This window comes from Labrus bergylta, chromosome 22, assembly GCF_963930695.1.
Source record: "Labrus bergylta chromosome 22, fLabBer1.1, whole genome shotgun sequence".
In the NCBI taxonomy this organism is placed as follows: Eukaryota; Metazoa; Chordata; class Actinopteri; order Labriformes; family Labridae; genus Labrus; species Labrus bergylta.
Genome location: NC_089216.1, coordinates 11,680,411 through 11,703,853, shown reverse-complemented (window position 1 = coordinate 11,703,853; position 23,443 = coordinate 11,680,411). Strand labels below are relative to the sequence as shown.

Sequence of the window (23,443 nt, the reverse complement as noted above, 5' to 3'; positions counted from 1 at the left end):
AGATGGAGCTGTTGTCTTGGTTGAAGGAGCAGTTGTTATTGTTGGAGCAGCTGTGATTGTTGGAGCAGCTGTCGTTAGTGTTGAAGCAGTTGTGGTTGTGGATGGAGCAGCTGTGGTTGTTGATTGAGCTGCTGTTGTGGTTGTAGGAGCTGCTGTTGTGGTTGAAGGAGATGCTGTTGTGGTTGTTGGAGCAGCTGTGGTTGGTGTTGGACCTAATGTGGTTTTTGGAGCAGCTGTCGTTGGTGTTGGAGCAGCTGTTGTGGTTGGAGGAGCTGCTGTTGTGGTTGTAGGAGCTGCTGTGGTTATTGGAGCTAGTGTTGTGGTTGTAGGAGCAGCTGTGGTTGTTGGAGCAGCTGTGGTTGTTTGAGCAGCTGTGGTTGTTGGAGCAGCTGTGGTTGTTGGAGAAGCTGTCGTTGGTATTGGAGCAGCTGTGGTTGTGGATGGAGCAGCTGTGGTTGTTGATTGAGCTGCTGTTGTGGTTGTAGGAGCTGCTGTTGTGGTTGAAGGAGATGCTGTTGTGGTTGTTGGAGCAGCTGTGGTTGGTGTTGGACCTAATGTGGTTGTTGGAGCAGCTGTCGTTGGTGTTGGAGGAGCTGTTGTGGTTGGAGGAGCTGCTGTTATGGTTGTAGGAGCTGCTTTTGTGGTTGTAGGAGCTGCTGTTGTGGTTGTTGGAGCAGCTGTTGTTGTTGGAGCAGCTGTCGTTGGTGTTGGAACAGCTGTGGTTGTTGGAGCAGCTGTGGTTGGTGTTGGAGCAGCTGTTGTGGTTGAAGGAGCTGCTGTTGTGGTTGTAGGAGCTGCTGTGGTTATTGGAGCTAGTGTTGTGGTTGTAGGAGCAGCTGTGGTTGTTGGAGCAGCTGTGGTTGTTTGAGCAGCTGTGGTTGTTGGAGCAGCTGTGGTTGTTGGAGAAGCTGTCGTTGGTATTGGAGCAGCTGTGGTTGTTGGTTGAGCTCCTGTTTTAGTTGTAGATTTAGCTGCTGTTGTGGTTGTAGGAGATGCTGTTGTGGTTGTTGGAGCAGCTGTGGTTGGTGTTGGACCTAATGTGGTTGTTGGAGCAGCTGTCGTTGGTGTTGGAGCAGCTGTTGTTGTTGGAGGAGCTGCTGTTGTGGTTGTAGGAGCTGCTTTTGTGGTTGTAGGAGCTGCTGTTGTGGTTGTTGGAGCAGCTGTTGTTGTTGAAGCAGCTGTGGTTGTTGTTGGAGCAGCTGTGGTTGTTGGAGCAGCTGTGGTTGGTGTTGGAGCAGCTGTGGTTGTTGGTTGAGCTCCTGTTTTAGTTGTAGATTTAGCTGCTGTTGTGGTTGTAGGAGATGCTGTTGTGGTTGTTGGAGCAGCTGTGGTTGGTGTTGGACCTAATGTGGTTGTTGGAGCAGCTGTCTTTGGTGTTGGAGCAGCTGTTGTGGTTGGAGGAGCTGCTGTTGTGGTTGTAGGAGCTGCTGTTGTGGTTGTAAGAGCAGCTGTGGTTGTTGGAGAAGCTGTCATTGGTGTTGAAGCAGCTGTTGTTGTTGATTGAGCTGCTGTTGCTGTTGTAGGAGATGCTGTTGTGGTTGCTGGAGTAGCTGTCGTTGGTGTTGGAGCAGCTGTTGTGGTTGGAGGAGCTACTGTTGTGGTTTTAGGAGATGCTGTTGTGGTTGTTGGAGCAGCTGTGGTTGTTGTTGGAACTAATGTGGTTTTTGGAGCAGCTGTCTTTGGTGTTGGAGCAGCTGTTGTGGATGGAGGAGCCAACGTTGTGGTTGTAGGAGCTGCTGTTGTGGTTGTAGGAGCTGCTGTTGTGGTTGTTGGAGCAGCTATCGTTGGTGTTGGAGCAGCTGTTGTTGTTGGAGCAGGTGTTGTTGGTGTTGGAGCAGCTGTTGTGGTTGCGGGAGCTACTGTTGTGGTTGTAAGAGCAGCTGTGTTTGTTGGAGCAGCTGTGGTTGTTGGAGAAGCTGTCATTGGTGTTGAAGCAGCTGTGGTTGTTGTTGGAGCAGCTGTCTTTGGTGTTGGAGCAGCTGTTGTGGTTGGAGGAGCTGCTGTTGTGGTTGTAGGAGCTGCTGTTGTGGTTGTAGGAGCTGCTGTTGTGTTTGTTGGAGCAGCTGTTGTTGTTGGAGCAGCTGTCGTTGGTGTTGGAGCAGCAGTTGTGGTTGGAGGAACTACTGTTGTGGTTGTAAGAGCAGCTGTGGTTGTTGGAGAAGCTGTCATTGGTGCTGAAGCAGCTGTGGTTGTGGTTGGAGCAGCTGTTGTTGTTGATTGAGCTGCTGTTTTGGTTAGAGGAGCTGCTGTTGTGGTTGTAGGAGCTGCTGTTGTGGTTGTTGGAAGAGCTGTGGTTGGTGTTGTAGCAGCTGTGGTTGTTGGAGCAGCTGTGGTTGTAGATGGAGCTGTTGTCTTGGTTGTAGGAGCAGTTGTTGTTGTTGGAGCAGCTGTGATTGTTGGAGAAACTGTGGTTGGTGTAGCTGCTGTTGTGGTTGTTGGAACAGCTGTGGTTGGTGTTGGACCTAATGTGGTTGTTGGAGCAGCTGTCGTTGGTGTTGGAGCAGCTATTGTGGTTGGAGGAGCTGCTGTTGTGGTTGTAGGAGCTGCTTTTGTGGTTGTAGGAGCTGCTGTTGTGGTTGTTGGAGCAGCTGTTGTTGTTGGAGCAGCTGTCGTTGGTGTTGGAACAGCTGTGGTTGTTGTTGGAGGAGCTGTGGTTGTTGGAGCAGCTGTGGTTGGTGTTGGAGCAGCTGTGGTTTGTGTTGGACCTAATGTGGTTATTGGAGCAGCTGTCTTTGGTGTTGGAGCAGCTGTTGTGGTTGGAGGAGCTGCTGTTGTGGTTGTAAGAGCAGCTGTGGTTGTTGGAGCAGCTGTGGTTGTTGGAGAAGCTGTCATTGGTGTTGAAGCAGCTGTGGTTGTGGTTGGAGCAGCTGTTGTTGTTGATTGAGCTGCTGTTTTGGTTAGAGGAGCTGCTGTTGTGGTTGTAGGAGCTGCTGTTGTGGTTGTTGGAAGAGCTGTGGTTGGTGTTGTAGCAGCTGTGGTTGTTGGAGCAGCTGTGGTTGTAGATGGAGCTGTTGTCTTGGTTGTAGGAGCAGTTGTTGTTGTTGGAGCAGCTGTGATTGTTGGAGCAGCTGTCGTTAGTGTTGAAGCAGTTGTGGTTGTGGATGGAGCAGCTGTGGTTGTAGGAGCTGCTGTTGTGGTTGTTGGAGCAGCTGTTGTTGTTGGAGCAGCTGTCGTTGGTGTTGGAACAGCTGTGGTTGTTGGAGCAGGTGTCGTTGGTGTAGGAGCAGCTGTGGTTGTTGTTGGAGCAGCTGTGGTTGTTGGAGTAGCTGTGGTTGGTGTTGGAGCAGCTGTGGTTGTTGGTTGAGCTCCTGTTTTAGTTGTAGATTTAGCTGCTGTTGTGGTTGTAGGAGATGCTGTTGTGGTTGTTGGAGCAGCTGTGGTTGGTGTTGGACCTAATGTGGTTGTTGGAGCAGCTGTCTTTGGTGTTGGAGCAGCTGTTGTGGTTGTAGGAGCTTCTATTGTGGTTGTAGGAGCTGCTGTTGTGGTTGTAGGCGCTGCTGTTGTGTTTGTTGGAGCAGCTGTTGTTGTTGGAGCAGCTGTCGTTGGTGTTGGAGCAGCTGTTGTGGTTGGAGGAGCTACTGTTGTGGTTGTAAGAGCAGCTGTGGTTGTTGGAGCAGCTGTGGTTGTTGGAGAAGCTGTCATTGGTGTTGAAGCAGCTGTGGTTGTGGTTGGAGCAGCTGTTGTTGTTGATTGAGCTGCTGTTTTGGTTAGAGGAGCTGCTGTTGTGGTTGTAGGAGCTGCTGTTGTGGTTGTTGGAAGAGCTGTGGTTGGTGTTGTAGCAGTTGTTGTTGTTGGAGCAGCTGTGATTGTTGGAGAAGCTGTGGTTGGTGTAGCTGCTGTTGTGGTTGTTGGAACAGCTGTGGTTGGTGTTGGACCTAATGTGGTTGTTGGAGCAGCTGTCGTTGGTGTTGGAGCAGCTGTTGTGGTTGGAGGAGCTGCTGTTGTGGTTGTAGGAGCTGCTTTTGTGGTTGTAGGAGTTGCTGTTGTGGTTGTTGGAGCAGCTGTTGTTGTTGGAGCAGCTGTCGTTGGTGTTGGAACAGCTGTGGTTGTTGGAGCAGGTGTCGTTGGTGTAGGAGCAGCTGTGGTTGTTGTTGGAGCAGCTGTGGTTGTTGGAGCAGCTGTGGTTGGTGTTGGAGCAGCTGTGGTTGTTGGTTGAGCTCCTGTTTTAGTTGTAGATTTAGCTGCTGTTGTGGTTGTAGGAGATACTGTTGTGGTTGTTGGAGCAGCTGTGGTTGGTGTTGGAGCAGCTGTTGTGGTTGGAGGAGCTGCTGTTGTGGTTGTAGGAGCTACTGTTGTGGTTGTAAGAGCAGCTGTGGTTGTTGGAGCAGCTGTGGTTGTTGGAGAAGCTGTCATTGGTGTTGAAGCAGCTGTGGTTGTGGTTGGAGCAGCTGTTGTTGTAGATGGAGCTGTTGTCTTGGTTGTAGGAGCAGTTGTTGTTGTTGGAGCAGCTGTGATTGTTGGAACAGCTGTCGTTAGTGTTGAAGCAGTTGTGGTTGTGGATGGAGCAGCTGTGGTTGGTGTTGGACCTAATGTGGTTGTTGGAGCAGCTGTCGTTGTTGGAGCAGCTGTCGTTGGTGTTGGAACAGCTGTGGTTGTTGGAGCAGGTGTGGTTGTTGATTGAGCTGCTGTTTTGGTTGAGGGAAAAGCTGTTGTTGTTGAAGCAGCTGTGGTTGTTGGAGAAGCTGTCGTGGGAGCTGCTGTGTTTGTTGTTGAAGCAGCTGTGGTTGTTGTTGGAGCAGTTGTTGTTGTCGGAGCCGCTGTCAATGTTATAGGAGCTGCTGTGGTTGTTGTTGGACCTGCTGTTGTGGTTATTGGAGTAGCTGTTGTTGGTGTTGGAGCCGCTGTGGTTGGGGTTGGAGCTACTGTGGTTGTTGTTGGAGCTGCTGTTGTTTGAGTAGCTCTGGTTGTTGGATCAGTTGTGGTTGTTGGAGAAGCTGTGGTTGGTGGAGCTACTGTTGTGGTTGTAGGAGCTGCTGTTGTGGTTGTTGTAGCAGCTGTGGTTGTGGTTGGAGCTACTGTGGTTGTTGTTGGAGCTGCTGTTGTTTGAGCAGCTGTGGTTGTTTGAGCAGCTGTGGTTGTTGGAGCAGCTGTGGTTGTTGGAGCTGCTGTTGTGGTTGTTGGAGAAGCTGTGGTTGTTGGAGCAGCTGTGGTTGGTAGAGCTGCTGTTGTGGTTGTTGGAGCAGCTGTGGTTGTTGGAGAATCTGTCGTTGGTGTTGGAGCAGCTGTGGTTGTAGATTGAGCTGCTGTTGTGGTTTTAGGAGATGCTGTTGTGGTTGTTGGAGCAGCTGTCGTTGGTGTTGGAGCAGCTGTGGTTGTTGGAGCAGGTGTCGTTGGTGTTGGAGCAGCTGTTGTGGTTGGAGGAGCTACTGTTGTGGTTTTAGGAGATGCTGTTGTGGTTGTTGGAGCAGCTGTGGTTGGTGTTGGACCTAATGTGGTTTTTGGAGCAGCTGTCTTTGATGTTGGAGCAGCTGTTGTGGTTGGAGGAGCTGCTGTTGTGGTTGGAGGAGCTGCTGTTGTGGTTGTAGGAGCTGCTGTTGTGGTTGTTGGAGCAGCTGTTGTTGTTGGAGCAGCTGTCGTTGGTGTTGGAGCAGCTGTGGTTGTTGGAGCAGATGTCGTTGGTGTTGGAGCAGCTGTTGTGGTTGGAGGAGCTACTGTTGTGGTTGTAAGAGCGGCTGTGTTTGTTGGAGCAGCTGTGGTTGTTGGAGAAGCTGTCAATGGTGTTGAAGCAGTTTTGGTTGGAGGAGCTGCTGTTGTGGTTGTAGGAGCTGCTATTGTGGTTGTTGGAAGAGCTGTGGTTGGTTTTGTAGCAGCTGTGGTTACTGTTGGAGCTACTGTGGTGGTTTGTGGGGCTGCTGTCGACGTTGTTGGAGCTGTTGTCTTGGTTGTAGGAGCTGCTGTTGTTGTTGTTGTTGGAAGAGCTGTGGTTGGTGTTGTAGCAGCTGTGGTTGTTGGAGCAGCTGTGGTTGTAGATGGAGCTGTTGTCTTGGTTGAAGGAGCAGTTGTTATTGTTGGAGCAGCTGTGATTGTTGGAGCAGCTGTCGTTAGTGTTGAAGCAGTTGTGGTTGTTGTTAAAGCTGATGTGGTTTTTGTCGGAGCAGCTGTGGTTGTTGTTGGAGCCGATATAGTGGTTGTTGGAACTGCTGTTATGGTTGTGGCAGCTGCTGTGGTTCTTGGAGCAGCTGTGGTTGTTGTTGGAGTTGCAGTGGTTGTAGGAGCTGCTGTTGTGGTTGTTGGAGCAGCTATCGTTGGTGTTGGAGCAGGTGTTGTTGGTGTTGGAGCAGCTGTTGTGGTTGCGGGAGCTACTGTTGTGGTTGTAAGAGCAGCTGTGGTTGTTGGAGCAGCTGTGGTTATTGGAGAAGCTGTCATTGGTGTTGAAGCAGCTGTGGTTGTGGTTGGAGCAGCTGTTGTTGTTGATTGAGCTGCTGTTGTGGTTTTAGGAGATGCTGTTGTGGTTGTTGGAGCAGCTGTCGTTGGTGTTGGAGCAGCTGTTGTGGTTGGAGGAGCTACTGTTGTGGTTTTAGGAGATGCTGTTGTGGTTGTTGGAGCAGCTGTGGTTGTTGTTGGAACTAATGTGGTTTTTGGAGCAGCTGTCTTTGGTGTTGGAGCAGCTGTTGTGGATGGAGGAGCCGCTGTTGTGGTTGTAGGAGCTGCTGTTGTGGTTGTAGGAGCTGCTGTTGTGGTTGTTGGAGCAGCTATCGTTGGTGTTGGAGCAGCTGTTGTTGTTGGAGCAGGTGTTGTTGGTGTTGGAGCAGCTGTTGTGGTTGCGGGAGCTACTGTTGTGGTTGTAAGAGCAGCTGTGTTTGTTGGAGCAGCTGTGGTTGTTGGAGAAGCTGTCATTGGTGTTGAAGCAGCTGTGGTTGTTGTTGGAGCAGCTGTCTTTGGTGTTGGAGCAGCTGTTGTGGTTGGAGGAGCTGCTGTTGTGGTTATAGGAGCTGCTGTTGTGGTTGTAGGAGCTGCTGTTGTGTTTGTTGGAGCAGCTGTTGTTGTTGGAGCAGCTGTCGTTGGTGTTGGAGCAGCTGTTGTGGTTGGAGGAGCTGTGGTTGTTGGAGAAGCTGTCATTGGTGCTGAAGCAGCTGTGGTTGTGGTTGGAGCAGCTGTTGTTGTTGATTGAGCTGCTGTTTTGGTTAGAGGAGCTGCTGTTGTGGTTGTAGGAGCTGCTGTTGTGGTTGTTGGAAGAGCTGTGGTTGGTGTTGTAGCAGCTGTGGTTGTTGGAGCAGCTGTGGTAGTAGATGGAGCTGTTGTCTTGGTTGTAGGAGCAGTTGTTGTTGTTGGAGCAGCTGTGATTGTTGGAGAAGCTGTGGTTGGTGTAGCTGCTGTTGTGGTTGTTGGAACAGCTGTGGTTGGTGTTGGACCTAATGTGGTTGTTGGAGCAGCTGGCGTTGGTGTTGGAGCAGCTGTTGTGGTTGGAGGAGCTGCTGTTGTGGTTGTAGGAGCTGCTTTTGTGGTTGTAGGAGCTGCTGTTGTGGTTGTTGGAGCAGCTGTTGTTGTTGGAGCAGCTGTCGTTGGTGTTGGAACAGCTGTGGTTGTTGGAGCAGGTGTCGTTGGTGTAGGAGCAGCTGTGGTTGTTGTTGGAGGAGCTGTGGTTGTTGGAGCAGCTGTGGTTGGTGTTGGATCAGCTGTGGTTGTTGGTTGAGCTCCTGTTTTAGTTGTAGATTTAGCTGCTGTTGTGGTTGTAGGAGATGCTGTTGTGGTTGTTGGAGCAGCTGTGGTTGATGTTGGACCTAATGTGGTTGTTGGAGCAGCTGTCTTTGGTGTTGGAGCAGCTGTTGTGGTTGGAGGAGCTGCTGTTGTGGTTGTAGGAGCTGCTGTTGTGGTTGTAAGAGCAGCTGTGGTTGTTGGAGCAGCTGTGGTTGTTGGAGAAGCTGTCATTGGTGTTGAAGCAGCTGTGGTTGTGGTTGGAGCAGCTGTTGTTGTGGTTTTAGGAGATGCTGTTGTGGTTGTTGGAGCAGCGGTCGTTGGTGTTGGAGCAGCTGTTGTGGTTGGAGGAGCTACTGTTGTGGTTTTAGGAGATGCTGTTGTGGTTGTTGGAGCAGCTGTGGTTGTTGTTGGAAATATTGTGGTTTTTGGAGCAGCTGTCTTTGGTGTTGGAGCAGCTGTTGTGGATGGAGGAGCCGCTGTTGTGGTTGTAGGAGCTGCTGTTGTGGTTGTAGGAGCTGCTGTTGTGGTTGTTGGAGCAGCTATCGTTGGTGTTGGAGCAGCTGTTGTTGTTGGAGCAGGTGTTGTTGGTGTTGGAGCAGCTGTTGTGGTTGCGGGAGCTACTGTTGTGGTTGTAAGAGCAGCTGTGTTTGTTGGAGCAGCTGTGGTTGTTGGAGAAGCTGTCATTGGTGTTGAAGCAGCTGTGGTTGTTGTTGGAGCAGCTGTCTTTGGTGTTGGAGCAGCTGTTGTGGTTGGAGGAGCTGCTGTTGTGGTTGTAGGAGCTGTTGTTGTGGTTGTAGGAGCTGCTGTTGTGTTTGTTGGAGCAGCTGTTGTTGTTGGAGCAGGTGTTGTTGGTGTTGGAGCAGCTGTTGTGGTTGGAGGAGCTACTGTTGTGGTTGTAAGAGCAGCTGTGGTTGTTGGAGCAGCTGTGGTTGTTGGAGAAGCTGTCATTGGTGCTGAAGCAGCTGTGGTTGTGGTTGGAGCAGCTGTTGTTGTTGATTGAGCTGCTGTTTTGGTTAGAGGAGCTGCTGTTGTGGTTGTAGGAGCTGCTGTTGTGGTTGTTGGAAGAGCTGTGGTTGGTATTGTAGCAGCTGTGGTTGTTGGAGCAGCTGTGGTTGTAGATGGAGCTGTTGTCTTGGTTGTAGGAGCAGTTGTTGTTGTTGGAGCAGCTGTGATTGTTGGAGAAGCTGTGGTTGGTGTAGCTGCTGTTGTGGTTGTTGGAACAGCTGTGGTTGGTGTTGGACCTAATGTGGTTGTTGGAGCAGCTGTCGTTGGTGTTGGAGCAGCTGTTGTGGTTGGAGGAGCTGCTGTTGTGGTTGTAGGAGCTGCTTTTGTGGTTGTAGGAGCTGCTGTTGTGGTTGTTGGAGCAGCTGTTGTTGTTGGAGCAGCTGTCGTTGGTGTTGGAACAGCTGTGGTTGTTGGAGCAGGTGTCGTTGGTGTAGGAGCAGCTGTGGTTGTTGTTGGAGGAGCTGTGGTTGTTGGAGCAGCTGTGGTTGGTGTTGGAGCAGCTGTGGTTGTTGGTTGAGCTCCTGTTTTAGTTGTAGATTTAGCTGCTGTTGTGGTTGTAGGAGATGCTGTTGTGGTTGTTGGAGCAGCTGTGGTTGGTGTTGGACCTAATGTGGTTATTGGAGCAGCTGTCTTTGGTGTTGGAGCAGCTGTTGTGGTTGGAGGAGCTGCTGTTGTGGTTGTAAGAGCAGCTGTGGTTGTTGGAGCAGCTGTGGTTGTTGGAGAAGCTGTCATTGGTGTTGAAGCAGCTGTGGTTGTGGTTGGAGCAGCTGTTGTTGTTGATTGAGCTGCTGTTTTGGTTAAAGGAGCTGCTGTTGTGGTTGTAGGAGCTGCTGTTGTGGTTGTTGGAAGAGCTGTGGTTGGTGTTGTAGAAGCTGTGGTTGTTGGAGCAGCTGTGGTTGTAGATGGAGCTGTTGTCTTGGTTGTAGGAGCAGTTGTTGTTGTTGGAGCAGCTGTGATTGTTGGAGCAGCTGTCGTTAGTGTTGAAGCAGTTGTGGTTGTGGATGGAGCAGCTGTGGTTGTAGGAGCTGCTGTTGTGGTTGTTGGAGCAGCTGTTGTTGTTGGAGCAGCTGTCGTTGGTGTTGGAACAGCTGTGGTTGTTGGAGCAGGTGTCGTTGGTGTAGGAGCAGCTGTGGTTGTTGTTGGAGCAGCTGTGGTTGTTGGAGCAGCTGTGGTTGGTGTTGGAGCAGCTGTGGTTGTTGGTTGAGCTCCTGTTTTAGTTGTAGATTTAGCTGCTGTTGTGGTTGTAGGAGATGCTGTTGTGGTTGTTGGAGCAGCTGTGGTTGGTGTTGGACCTAATGTGGTTGTTGGAGCAGCTGTCTTTGGTGTTGGAGGAGCTGTTGTGGTTGGAGGAGCTGCTGTTGTGGTTGTAGGAGCTGCTGTTGTGTTTGTTGGAGCAGCTGTTGGTGTTGGAGGAGCTACTGTTGTGGTTGTAAGAGCAGCTGTGGTTGTTGGAGCAGCTGTGGTTGTTGGAGAAGCTGTCATTGGTGTTGAAGCAGCTGTGGTTGTGGTTGGAGCAGCTGTTGTTGTTGGAGGAGCTGCTGTTGTGGTTGTAGGAGCTGCTGTTGTGGTTGTTGGAGCAGCTGTTGTTGTTGGAGCAGCTGTCGTTGGTGTTGGAACAGCTGTGGTTGTTGGAGCAGGTGTCGTTGGTGTAGGAGCAGCTGTGGTTGTTGTTGGAGCAGCTGTGGTTGTTGGAGCAGCTGTGGTTGGTGTTGGAGCAGCTGTGGTTGGTGGTTGAGCTCCTGTTTTAGTTGTAGATTTAGCTGCTGTTGTGGTTGTAGGAGATGCTGTTGTGGTTGTTGGAGCAGCTGTGGTTGGTGTTGGACCTAATGTGGTTGTTGGAGCAGCTGTCTTTGGTGTTGGAGCAGCTGTTGTGGTTGGAGGAGCTGCTGTTGTGGTTGTAGGAGCTGCTGTTGTGGTTGTAAGAGCAGCTGTGGTTGTTGGAGCAGCTGTGGTTGTTGGAGAAGCTGTCATTGGTGTTGAAGCAGCTGTGGTTGTGGTTGGAGCAGCTGTTGTTGTAGATGGAGCTGTTGTCTTGGTTGTAGGAGCAGTTGTTGTTTTTGGAGCAGCTGTGATTGTTGGAGCAGCTGTCGTTAGTGTTGAAGCAGTTGTGGTTGTGGATGGAGCAGCTGTGGTTGGTGTTGGACCTAATGTGGTTGTTGGAGCAGCTGTGGTTGGTGTTGGACCTAATGTGGTTGTTGGAGCAGCTGTCGTTGGTGTTGGAGCAGCTGTTGTGGTTGGAGGAGCTGCTGTTGTGGTTGTAGGATCTGCTTTTGTGGTTGTAGGAGCTGCTGTTGTGGTTGTTGGAGCAGCTGTTGTTGTTGGAGCAGCTGTCGTTGGTGTTGGAACAGCTGTGGTTGTTGGAGCAGGTGTCGTTGGTGTAGGAGCAGCTGTGGTTGTTGTTGGAGCAGCTGTGGTTGTTGGAGCAGCTGTGGTTGGTGTTGGAGCAGCTGTGGTTGTTGGTTGAGCTCCTTTTTTAGTTGTAGATTTAGCTGCTGTTGTGGTTGTAGGAGATGCTGTTGTGGTTGTTGGAGCAGCTGTGGTTGGTGTTGGACCTAATGTGGTTGTTGGAGCAGCTGTGGTTGTTGTTGGAGCTGCTGTTGTTTGAGCACCTGTGGTTGTTGGAGAAGCTGTGGTTTGTGGAGCTGCTGTTGTGGTTGTAGGAGCTGCTGTTGTGGTTGTTGGAGCAGCTGTGGTTGTTGGAGCAACTGTGGTTGTTGGAGAAGCTGTCGTTGTTGTTGGAGCAGTTGTTGTTGTTGTTGTTGTCGGAGCCGCTGTCAATGTTATAGGAGCTGCTGTGGTTGTTGTTGGACCTTCTGTTGTGGTTATTGGATTAGCTGTCATTGGTGTTGGAGCCACTGTGGCTGTGGTTGGAGCTACTGTGGTTGTTGTTGGAGCTGCTGTTGTTTGAGCAGCTGTGGTTGTTGGAGCAGCTGTGGTTGTTGGAGAAGCTGTGGTTGTTGGAGCAGCATTGGTTGTTGGAGCTGCTGTTGTGGTTGTTGGAGAAGCTGTGGTTGTTGGAGCAGCTGTGGTTGTTGGAGAATCTGTCGTTGGTGGAGCTACTGTTGTGGTTGTAGGAGCTGCTGTTGTGGTTGTTGTAGCAGCTGTGGTTGTGGTTGGAGCTACTGTGGTTGTTGTTTGAGCAGCTGTGGTTGTTTGAGCAGCTGTGGTTGTTGGAGCAGCTGTGGTTGTTGGAGCTGCTGTTGTGGTTGTTGGAGAAGCTGTGGTTGTTGGAGCAGCTGTGGTTGGTAGAGCTGCTGTTGTGGTTGTTGGAGCAGCTGTGGTTGTTGGAGAATCTGTCGTTGGTGTTGGAGCAGCTGTGGTTGTAGATTGAGCTGCTGTTGTGGTTTTAGGAGATGCTGTTGTGGTTGTTGGAGCAGCTGTCGTTGGTGTTGGAGCAGCTGTGGTTGTTGATTGAGCTGCTGTTGTGGCTGTAGGAGCTGCTGTGGTTGTTGGAGCTGGTGTTGTGGTTGTAGGAGCAGCTGTGGTTGTTGGAGCAGCTGTCATTGGTGTTGGAGCTGCTGTTGTGGTTGGAGGAGCTGCTGTTGTGGTTGTAGGAGCTGCTGTTGTGGTTGTTGGAGCAGCTGTGGTTGTTGTTTGAGCAGCTGTGGTTGTTGGAGCAGCTGCTGTGGTTGTAGATGGAGCTGCTGTCGTCGTTGTTGGAGCTGTTGTCGTGGTTGTAGGAGCAGCTGTTTTTGTTGGAGCAGCTGTCGTTGGAGCAGCTGTGGTTGTGGTTGGAGCAGCTGTGGTTGTCATGGGATCTACTGTGGTTGTTGTTGGAGCTGCAGTGGTTGTTGTTGGAGCAGCTGTGGTTGTTGGAGCAGCAGCTGTGGTTGTCTTTTGAGCAGCTGTGGTTGTTGTTGGAGCTGTTGTTGTGGTTGTAGGAGCAGCTGTTGTGGTTGTTGGAGCAGCTGTGGTTTGTGTTGGACCTAATGTGGTTGTTGGAGCAGCTGTCCTTGGTGTTGGAGCAGCTGTTGTGGTTGGAGGAGCTGCTGTTGTGGTTGTAGGAGCTGCTGTTGTGGTTGTAGGAGCTGCTGTTGTGGTTGTTGGAGCAGCTATTGTTGTTGGAGCAGCTGTCGTTGGTGTTGGAGCAGCTGTGGTTGTTGGAGCAGGTGTCGTTGGTGTTGGAGCAGCTGTGGTTGTTGTTGGAGCAGATGTTGTTGTTGATTGAGCTGCAGTTTTGGTTGGAGGAGCTGCTGTTGTGGTTGTAGGAGCTGCTGTTGTGGTTGTTGGAAGAGCTGTCGTTGGTTTTGTAGCAGCTGTGGTTACTGTTGGAGCTGCTGTTGTGGTTGTGGGAGCTGCTGTTGTGGTTGTAGGAGCTGCTGTTGTGGTTGTAGGAGCATTTGTTGTTGTTGGAGCAGCTGTGATTGTTGAAGCAGCTGTCGTTAGTGTTGAAGCAGTTGTTGTTGTTGGGGGAGCTACTGTTGTGGTTGTAAGAGCAGCTGTGTTTGTTGGAGCAGCTGTTGTTGTTGGAGAAGCTGTCATTGGTGTTGAAGCAGCTGTGGTTGTTGTTGGAGCAGCTGTCTTTGGTGTTGGAGCAGCTGTTGTGGTTGTAGGAGCTGCTGTTGTGGTTGTAGGAGATGCTGTTGTGGTTGTTGGAGCAGCTGTTGGTGTTGGAGCAGCTGTCGTTGGTGTTGGAGCAGCTGTGGTTGTTGGAGCAGTTGTCGTTGGTGTTGGAGCAGCTGTTGTGGTTGTAAGAGCATCTGTGGTTTTTAGAGAAGCTGTCATTGGTGTTGGAGCAGCTGTGGTTGTTGATTGAGCTGCTGTTGTGGCTGTAGGAGCAGCTGTGGTTGTTGGAGCTGGTGTTGTGGTTGTAGGAGCAGCTGTGGTTGTTGGAGCAGCTGTCATTTGTGTTGGAGCTGCTGTTGTGGTTGGAGGAGCTGCTGTTGTGGTTGTAGGAGCAGCTGTTGTGGTTGTTGGAGCAGCTGTGGTTGGTGTTGGACCTAATGTGGTTGTTGGAGCAGCTGTCCTTGGTGTTGGAGCAGCTGTCCTTGGTGTTGGAGCAGCTGTGGTTGTTGATTGAGCTGCGGTTGTGGCTGTAGGAGCTGCTGTGGTTGTTGGAGCAGCAGTGGTTGTTGGGGCAGCTGTCGTTGGTGTTGGAGCAGCTGTTGTGGTTGGAGGAGCTGCTGTTGTGGTTAAAGGAGCAGCTGTTGTTGTTGGAGCAGCTGGGGTTGTTGGAGCAGCTGTCGTTGGTGTTGGAGCAGCTGTTGTGGTTGGAGGAGCTGCTGTTGTGGTTGTTGGAGCAGCTGTGGTTGTTGGAGCAGCTGCTGTGGTTGTTGGAGAAGCTGTCGTTGGTGTTGGAGCAGCTGTGGTTGTGGTTGGAACTGCTGTTACAGTTGTGGGAGCTGCTGTGGTTGTTGTTGGAGCAGCTGTGGTTGTTGTTGGAGCTGCTGTGGTTGTTGTTGGAGCAGCTGTAGTTGTTGTTGTAGCAGCTGTTGTGGATGTTGGAGCAGCTGTAGTTGTTAGAGCAGCTTTTGTTGTTGTTGGAGCAGCTGTGGGTGTAGGAGCAGCTGCTGTGGTTGTAGATGGAGCTGCTGTCATCGTTGTTGGAGCTGTTGTCGTGGTTGTAGGAGCAGCTGTTGTTGTTGGAGCAGCTGTGGTTGTAGTTGGATCAGCTTTGGTTGTTGTTGGAGCAGCTGTTGTGGATGGAGCAGCTGTCGTCGGTGTAGGAGCAGCTGTTGTTGTTGGAGCTGCTGTGGTTGTAATTGGAGTAGCTGTGATTGTTGTTGGAGCAGCTGTGGTTGGAATTGGAGCAGCTGTGGTTGTTGTTGGAGCTGCTGTCGACGTTGTTGGAGCTGCTGTCGTGGTTGTAGGAGCAGCTGTTGTTGATAGAGCAGTTGTGGTTGTAGATGGAGCAGCTGTGGTTGTTGGAACACCTGTGGTTGTAGATCGAGCTGTTGTCGTTGTTGGAGGAGAAGGTGTTGTCGTTGGAGCAGCTGTGGTGGTTGGAGCAGCTGTGGTTGTTGTTGAAGCTGATGTGGTTTTTGTCGGAGCAGCTGTGGTTGTTGTTGGAGCCGATAGAGTTGTTGTTGGAACTGCTGTCACAGTTGTGGGAGCTGCTGTGGTTTTTGTTGGAGCAGCTGTAGTGGCTGTTGGAGCAGCTGTGGTTGTTAGAGCAGCTGTGGTTGTTGTTGGAGCAGCTGTGGTTGTTGGAGAAGCAGCTGTGGTTGTTTTTGGAGCAGCTGTTGTTGTTGTTGGAGCTGTTGTTGTGGTTGTAGGAGCAGCTGTGGTTGGTGTTGGACCTAATGTGGTTGTTGGAGCAGCTGTCCTTGGTGTTGGAGCAGCTGTTGTTGGTGTTGGAGCAGCTGTGGTTGTGGTTGGAGCAGCTGTGGTTGTTGGAGCAGCTGTCATTGGTGTTGGAGCAGCTGTTGTGGTTGGAGGAGTTGCTGTTGTGGTTGTAGGAGCTGCTGTTGTGGTTGTTGGAGCAGCTGTCGTTGGTGTTGGAGCAGCTGGGGTTGTTGGAGCAGCTGTCGTTGGTGTTGGAGCAGCTTTTGTGGTTGGAGGAGCTGCTGTGGTTGTTGGAGAAGCTGTCGTTGGTGTTGGAGCAGCTGTGGTTGTGGTTGGAACTGCTGTTACAGTTGTGGGAGCTGCTGTGGTTGTTGTTGGAGCAGCTGTGGTTGTTGTTGGAGCTGCTGTGGTTGTTGTTGGAGCAGCTGTAGTTGTTGTTGTAGCAGCTGTTGTGGATGTTGGAGCAGCTGTAGTTGTTAGAGCAGCTTTTGTTGTTGTTGGAGCAGCTGTGGGTGTAGGAGTAGCTGCTGTGGTTGTAGATGGAGCTGCTGTCATCGTTGTTGGAGCTGTTGTCGTGGTTGTAGGAGCAGCTGTTGTTGTTGGAGCAGCTGTGGTTGTAGTTGGATCAGCTTTGGTTGTTGTTGGAGCAGCTGTTGTGGATGGAGCAGCTGTCGTTGGTGTAGGAGCAGCTGTTGTTGTAGGAGCTGCTGTGGTTGTAGTTGGAGTAGCTGTGATTGTTGTTGGAGCAGCTGTGGTTGGAATTGGAGCAGCTGTGGTTGTTGTTGGAGCTGCTGTCGACGTTGTTGGAGCTGCTGTCGTGGTTGTAGGAGCAGCTGTTGTTGATGGAGCAGTTGTGGTTGTAGATGGAGCAGCTGTGGTTGTTGGAACACCTGTGGTTGTAGATCGAGCTGTTGTCGTTGTTGGAGGAGAAGGTGTTGTCGTTGGAGCAGCTGTGGTGGTTGGAGCAGCTGTGGTTGTTGTTGAAGCTGATGTGGTTTTTGTCGGAGCAGCTGTGGTTGTTGTTGGAGCCGATAGAGTTGTCGTTGGAACTGCTGTCACAGTTGTGGGAGCTGCTGTGGTTGTTGTTGGAGCAGCTGTAGTGGCTGTTGGAGCAGCTGTGGTTGTTAGAGCAGCTGTGGTTGTTGTTGGAGCAGCTGTGGTTGTTGGAGAAGCAGCTGTGGTTGTTTTTGGAGCAGCTGTTGTTGTTGTTGGAGCTGTTGTTGTGGTTGTAGGAGCAGCTGTGGTTGGTGTTGGACCTAATGTAGTTGTTGGAGCAGCTGTCGTTGGTGTTGGAGCAGCTGTGGTTGTGGTTGGAACTGCTGTTACAGTTGTGGGAGCTGCTGTGGTTGTTGTTGGAGCTGCTGTGGTTGTTGTTGGAGCAGCTGTTGTTGTTAGAGCAGCTGTTGTTGTTGTTGGAGCAGCTGTGGTTGTTAGAGCAGCTGTTGTTGTTGTTGGAGCAGCTGTGGTTGTTGGAGCAGCTGCTGTGGTTGTTGTTGGAGCAGCTGTTGCTGTTGTTGGAGCAGCTGCTGTCGTGGTTGTAGGAGCAGCTGTTGTTGTTGGAGCAGCTGTGGTTGTTGGAGCAGATGTGGTTGTTTTTGGAGCAGCTGTTGTTGTTGTTGGAGCTGTTGTTGTGGTTGTAGGAGCAGCTGTTGTGGTTGTTGGAGCAGCTGTGGTTGGTGTTAGACCTAATGTGGTTGTTGGAGCAGCTGTGGTTGGTGTTGGAGCAGCTGTGGTTGTGGTTGGAGCAGCTGTGGTTGTTGATTGAGCTGCTATTGTGGATGTAGGAGCTGCTGTGGTTGTTGGAGCAGCTGTTGTGGTTGGAGGAGTTGCTGTTGTGGTTGTAGGAACTGCTGTGGTTGTCGTTGGAACTGCAGTGGTTGTTGTTGGAGCAGTTGTGGTTGTTGTTGGAGCTACTGTGGTGGTTTGTGGTGCTGCTGTGGTTTTTTTTGTTGGAGCTGCTGTAATAGTTCTCGGAGCAGCTGTGGTTGTTGGAGCAGTTGTGGTTGTAGGAGCTGCTTTGGTTGTTGGAGCTGGTGTTGTTGTTGTTGTAGAAGCAGCTGTGCTTGTCATGGGATCTGCTGTGGTTGTTATTGGAGCTGCTGTGGTTGTTGTTGGGCCAGCTGTGGATGTTGTTGCAGTAGCTGTGGTGATTTGTGGGGCTGCTGTGGTTATTTCTGTAACTGCTATCATAGTTGTAGGACCAGCTGTGGTTTTTGGAGCAGCTGTAGTTGTTGTTGGAGCAGCTGTGGTTGTTGGAGCAGCTGTCGTTGGTGTTGGCTCAGCTGTGGTTGTTGTTGGAGTCAGTGTGGTTGTTGTTAGAGCTGTTGTTGTTGTTGTTGGAGCTGCTTTTGTGGGTGTTGGAACTGCTGTGATTTTTGTTGGAGCGGCTGTGGTTGTTGTTGGAGTCAGTGTGGTTGTTGTTGGCGCTGCTGTTGTTATTGTTGAAGCTGCTGTGGTTGTTGTAGGAGCAGCTGTGGTTGTTGGAGCGGCTGTTGTTGTTGTTGTTAGAGCAGTTGTGTTGGTTGTTGGAGCTGCAGTGGTTGTCGTTGGAGCTACAGTGGTTGTTGTTGGAGCTGCTGTAGTTGTGGTTGGAACTGTTGTTACAGTTGTGGGAGCTGCTGTGGTTTTTGTTGGAGCAACTGTGGTTGTTGTTGGAGCTGCTGTGGTTGTTGTTGGAGCAGCTGCTGTCGTGGTTGTAGGAGCAGCTGTTGTTGTTGGAGCAGCTGTGGTTGTTGGAGCAGATGTGGTTGTTGTTGGAGCTGCTGTGGTTGTTGTTGCAGTAGCTGTGGTTTTTGTTGGAGCAGCTGTTGTTGTTGTTCTTGGAGCTGCTGTCGTCGGTGTTGGAGCAGCTGTGGTTGTAGTTGAAGCTGCTGTGGTTATTTGTGGGGCTGCTGTGGTTATTTTTGTAGCTGCTATCATAGTTGTAGGACCAGCTGTGGTTGTTGGAGCAGCTGTGGTTGTAGTTGGATCAGCTGTGGTTGTTGTTGGAGCAGCTGTGGTTGTTGGAGCAGCTGTCGTTGGTGTTGGATCAGCTGTGGTTGTTGTTTGAGTCAGTGTGGTTGTTGTTGGAGCGGCTGTGGTTGTTGTTGGAGTCAGTGTGGTTGTTGTTGGTGCTGCTGTGGTTGTTGTTGAAGCTGCTGTGGTTGTTGTTGGAGCAGCTGTGGTTGTTGGAGCAGCTGTCGTTGGTGTTGGATCAGCTGTGGTTGTTGTTGGAGTCAGTGTGGTTGTTGTAGGAGCAGCTGTGGTTGTTGTTGGAGCGGCTGTTGTTGTTAGAGCAGTTGTTTTGGTTGTTGGAGCTGCAGTGGTTGTCGTTGGAGCTGCAGTGGTTGTTGTTGGAACTGCTGTTACAGTTGTGGGAGCTGCTGTGGTTGTTGTTGGAGCAGCTGTTGTGGATGGAGCTGCTGTGGTTGTAGTTGGAACTGCTGTTTCAGTTATAGGAGCTGCTGTCGTTGGTGTAGGAGCAGCTGTTGTTGTTGGAGCTGCTGTGGTTGTAGTTGGAGTAGCTGTGATTGTTGTTGGAGCAGCTGTGGTTGTAATTGGAGCAGCTGTGGTTGTTGTTGGAGCTGCTGTCGACGTTGTTGGAGCTGCTGTCGTGGTTGTAGGAGCAGCTGTTGTTGATGGAGCAGTTGTGGTTGTAGATGGAGCAGCTGTGGTTGTTGTTGAAGCTGATGTCGTGGTTGTAGGAGAAGGTGTTGTTGATGGAGCAGCTGTGGTGGTTGGAGCAGCTGTGGTTGTTGTTGAAGCTGATGTGGTTTTTGTCGGAGCAGCTGTGGTTGTTGTTGAAGCTGATGTGGTTTTTGTCGGAGCACCTGTGGTTGTTGTTGGAGCCGATAGAGTTGTTGTTGGAACTGCTGTCACAGTTGTGGGAGCTGCTGTGGTTGTTGTTGGAGCAGCTGTAGTGGCTGTTGGAGCAGCTGTGGTTGTTAGAGCAGCTGTGGTTGTTGTTGGAGCAGCTGTGGTTGTTTTTGAAGCAGCTGTTGTTGTTTTTGGAGCAGCTGTTGTTGTTGTTGGAGCTGTTGTTGTGGTTGTAGGAGCAGCTGTTGTGGTTGTTGGAGCAGCTGTGGTTGGTGTTGGACCTAATGTGGTTGTTGGAGCAGCTATCCTTGGTGTTGGAGCAGCTGTTGTTGGTGTTGGAGCAGCTGTGGTTGTGGTTGGAGCAGCTGTGGTTGTTGATTGAGCTGCTATTGTGGATGTAGGAGCTGTTGTGGTTGTAGGAACTGCTGGTGTGGTTGTTGGAGCAGCTGTGGTTGTTGGAGAAGCTGTCGTTGGTGTTGGAGCAGCTGTGGATGTGGTTGGAACTGCTGTTACAGTTGTGGGAGCTGCTGTGGTTGTTGTTGGAGCAGCTGTGGTTGTTAGAGCAGCTGTTGTTGTTGTTGGAGCAGCTGTGGTTGTTGGAGCAGCTGCTGTGGTTGTTGTTGGAGCAGCTGCTGTTGTTGGAGCAGCTGTTGTTGTTGTTGGAGCAGCTGTGGTTGTTGGAGCAGCTGCTGTTGCTGTTGTTGAAGCAGCTGCTGTCGTAGTTGTAGGAGCTGCTGTGGTTGTTGTTGAAGCTGCTGTGGTTGTTGTAGGAGCAGCTGTTGTTGTTGGAGCGGCTGTTGTTGTTGTTGTTAGAGCAGTTGTGTTGGTTGTTGGAGCTGCAGTTGTTGTCGTTGGAGGTGCAGTGGTTGTTGTTGGAGCTGCTGTAGTTGTGGTTGGAACTGCTGTTACAGTTGTGGGAGCTGCTGTGGTTTTTGTTGGAGCAGCTGTGGTTGTTGTTGGAGCTGCTGTGGTTGTTGTTGGAGCAGCTGCTGTCGTGGTTGTAGGAGCAGCTGTTGTTTTTGGAGCAGCTGTGGTTGTTGGAGCAGACATGGTTGTTGTTGGAGCTGCTGTTGTTGTTGTTGGACCAGCTGTGGTTGTTGTTGCAGTAGCTGTGGTTTTTGTTGGAGCAGCTGTGGTTGTTAGAGCAGCTGTTGTTGTTGTTGGAGCAGCTGTGGTTGTTGGAGCAGCTGCTGTGGTTGTTGTTGGAGCAGCTGCTGTTGTTGGAGCAGCTGTTGTTGTTGTTGGAGCAGCTGTGGTTGTTGGAGCAGCTGCTGTTGCTGTTGTTGAAGCAGCTGCTGTCGTAGTTGTAGGAGCAGCTGTTGTTGTTGGAGCAGCTGTGGTTGTTGGAGCAGATGTGGTTCTTTTTGGAGCTGCAGTGGTAGTTGTTGGAACAGCTGTGGTTGTCGTTGGAACTGCAGTGGTTGTTGTTGGAGCAGTTGTGGTTGTTGTTGGAGCTACTGTGGTGGTTTGTGGTGCTACTGTGGTTGTTTTTGTTGGAGCTGCTGTAATAGTTCTAGGAGGAGCTGTGGTTGTTGGAGCAGTTGTGGTTGTAGGAGCTGCTTTGGTTGTCATGGGATCTGCTGTGGTTGTTGTTGGAGCTGCTGTGGTTGTTGTTGAACCAGCTGTGGTTGTTGTTGCAGCTGTAGTTGTTGTTGGAGCAGCTTTGGTTGTTGGAGCAGCTGTCGTTGGTGTTGGATCAGCTGTGGTTGTTGTTGGAGTCAGTGTGGTTGTTGTTGGAGCTGTTGTTGTTGTTGTTGGAGCTGCTTTGGTGGGTGTTGGAGCTGCTGTGGTTGTTGTTGGACCGGCCGTGGTTGTTGTTGGAGTCAGTGTGGTTGTTGTTTGCGTTGCTTTTGTTATTGTTAAAGCTGCTGTGGTTGTTGTTGGAGCAGCTGTGGTTGTTGTTGGAGTCGGCGTTTTTGTTGTTGGAGTCGGTGTGGTTGTTGTTGGAGTCGGTGTGGTTGTTATAGGAGCTGCTGTTGTTGTTTTTGGAGCTGCTGTGGTGGGTGTTGGAACTGCTGTGATTTTTGTTGGAGCGGCTGTGGTTGTTGTTGGAGTCAGTGTGGTTGTTGTTGGAACTGCTTTTGTTGTTGTTGAAGCTGCTGTGGTTGTTGTAGGAGCTGCTGTGGTTGTTGTTGAAGCTGTTGTGGTTGTTGTAGGAGCAGCTGTTGTTGTTGGAGCGGCTGTTGTTGTTGTTGTTAGAGAAGTTGTGTTGTTTGTTGGAGCTGCAGTTGTTGTCGTTGGAGCTGCAGTGGTTGTTGTTGGAGCTGCTGTAGTTGTGGTTGGAACTGCTGTTACAGTTGTGGGAGCTGCTGTGGTTTTTGTTGGAGCAGCTGTGGTTGTTGTTGGAGCTGCTGTGGTTGTTGTTGGAGCAGCTGCTGTCGTGGTTGTAGGAGCAGCTGTTGTTGTTGGAGCAGCTGTGGTTGTTGGAGCAGACATGGTTGTTGTTGGAGCTGCTGTGGTTGTTGTTGGACCAGCTGTGGTTGTTGTTGCTGTAGCTGTGGTTTTTGTTGGAGCAGCTGTTGTTGTTGTTCTTGGAGCTGCTGTGGTTGTTGTTGGACCAGCTGTGGTTGTTGTTGCAGTAGCTGTGGTTTTTGTTGGAGCTGCTGTGGTTGTAGTTGAAGCTGCTGTGGTTATTTGTGGGACTGCTGTGGTTATTTTTGTAGCTGCTATCATAGTTGTAGGACCAGCTGTGGTTTTTGGAGCAGCTGTGGTTGTAGTTGGATCAGCTGTGGTTGTTGTTGGAGCAGCTGTGGTTGTTGGAGCAGCTGTCGTTGGTGTTGGATCAGCTGTGGTTGTTGTTTGAGTCAGTGTGGTTGTTGTTGGAGCGGCTGTGGTTGTTGTTGGAGTCAGTGTGGTTGTTGTTGGCGCTGCTGTTGTTGTTGTTGAAGCTGCTGTGGTTGTTGTTGGAGCAGCTGTGGTTGTTGGAGCAGCTGTCGTTGGTGTTGGATCAGCTGTGGTTGTTGTTGGAGTCAGTGTGGTTGTTGTTGGAGCGGCTGTGGTTGTTGTTGGAGTCAGTGTGGTTGTTGTTGGCGCTGCTGTTGTTGTTGTTGAAGCTGCTGTGGTTGTTATAGGAGCAGCTGTGGTTGTTGTTGGAACTGCTGTTATGGTTGTGGGAGCAGCTGTTGTTGTTGGAGGCGCTGTTGTTGTTAGTGCAGTTGTGTTGGTCGTTGGAGCTGCAGTGGTTGTTGTTGGAGCTGCTGTAGTTGTGGTTGGAACTGCTGTTACAGTTGTGGGAGCTGCTGTGGTTTTTGTTGGAGCAACTGTGGTTGTTGTTGGAGCTGCTGTAGTTGTTGTTGGAGCAGCTGCAGTTGTTGTTGTAGCAGCTGTTGTGGTTGTTGGAGCAGCTGTGGTTGTTAGAGCAGCTGTTGTTGTTGTTGGAGCAGCTGTGGTTTTTGTTGGAGCAGCTGTTGCTGTTGTTGGAGTAGCTGCTGTCGTGGTTGTAGGAGCAGCTGTTGTTGTTGGAGCAGCTGTGGTTGTTGGAGCAGATGTGGTTGTTGTTGGAGCTGTTGTGGTTGTTGTTGGACCAGCTGTGGCTGTTATTGCAGTAGCTGTGGTTTTTGTTGGAGCAGCTGTTGTTGTTGTTCTTGGAGCTGCTGTCGTCGGTGTTGGAGCAGCAGTGGTTGTTGTTGAAGCTGCTGTGGTTTTTTGTGGGGCTGCTGTGGTTATTTTTGTAGCTGCTATCATAGTTGTAGGACCAGCTGTGGTTGTTGGAGCAGCTGTGGTTGTAGTTGGATCAGCTGTGGTTGTTGTTGGAGCAGCTGTGGTTATTGGAGCAGCTGTCGTTGGTGTTGGATCAGCTGTGGTTGTTGTTGGAGCGGCTGTGGTTGTTGTTGGAGTCAGTGTGGTTGTTGTTGGCGCTGCTTTTGTTGTTTTTGAAGCTGCTGTTGTTATTGTTAAAGCTGCTGTGGTTGTTGTTGGAGCGGCTGTGGTTGTTTTTGGAGTCGGTGTGGTTGTTGTTGGAGTCGGTGTGGTTGTTATTGGAGCTGCTGTTGTTGTTGTTGGGGCTGCTGTGGTGGTTGTTGGAACTGCTGTGGTTTTTGTTGGAGCAGCTGTGGTTGTTGTTGGCGCTGCTGTTGTTGTTGTTGAAGCTGCTCTGGTTGTTGTTGGAACTGCTGTTATGGTTGTGGGAGCAGCTGTTGTTGTTGGAGTGGCTGTTGTTGTTAGAGCAGTTGTTTTGGTTGTTGGAGCTGCAGTGGTTGTCGTTGGAGCTGCAGTGGTTGTTGTTGGAACTGCTGTTACAGTTGTGGGAGCTGCTGTGGTTGTTGTTGGAGCAGCTGTGGTTTTTGTTGGAGCTGCTGTGGTTGTTGTTGGAGCAGCTGTAGTTGTTGTTGTAGCAGCTGTTGTGGATGTTGGAGCAGCTGTGGTTTTTAGAGCAGCTGTTGTTGTTGTTGGAGAAGCTGTGGTTGTTGTTAGAGCAGCTGTTGCTGTTGTTGGAGCAGCTGCTGTCGTGGTTGTAGGAGCAGCTGTTGTTGTTGGAGCAGCTGTGGTTGTTGGAGCAGATTCGGTTGTTGTTGGAGCTGCTGTGGTTGTTGTTGGACCAGCTGTGGTTGTTGTTGCAGTAGCTGTGGTTTCTGTTGGAGCAGCTGTTGTTGTTCTTCTTGGAGCTGCTGTCGTCGGTGTTGGAGCAGCTGTGGTTGTAGTTGAAGCTGCTGTGCTGATTTTTGTAGCTGCTATAATAGTTGTAGGAGCAGCTGTGGTTGTTGTTGGAACTGCTGTTATGGTTGTGGGAGCAGCTGTTGTTGTTGGAGTGGCTGTTGTTGTTAGAGCAGTTGTTTTGGTT

The 23,443-nt window shown here is 50.7% G+C and overlaps 1 protein-coding gene across 1 annotated transcript; it reads right to left on the bottom strand.

Annotated features, from left to right (window-relative positions):
• Nucleotides 1-1,603: 1,603 nt before the first annotated feature.
• LOC136177515 (mucin-2-like) lies at nt 1,604-22,347 on the bottom strand. Its single transcript, XM_065950938.1, has 22 exons — nt 21,348-22,347; nt 18,969-20,264; nt 18,217-18,269; nt 15,700-17,880; nt 15,217-15,293; nt 14,517-14,741; nt 12,910-13,100; nt 11,559-11,744; nt 10,969-11,342; nt 9,936-10,062; nt 8,935-9,122; nt 8,524-8,561; nt 8,014-8,297; nt 7,516-7,616; nt 6,508-6,566; nt 5,861-6,422; nt 4,685-5,634; nt 4,330-4,565; nt 3,478-4,247; nt 2,953-3,417; nt 2,125-2,144; nt 1,604-1,898 (listed from the first exon to the last, which is right to left on the bottom strand). The coding sequence occupies exons 1-22, from the start codon at nt 22,345-22,347 to the stop codon at nt 1,604-1,606; spliced, it is 9,678 nt and encodes a 3,225-aa protein (XP_065807010.1).
• Between the last annotated feature and the right edge of the window lie 1,096 nt (nt 22,348-23,443).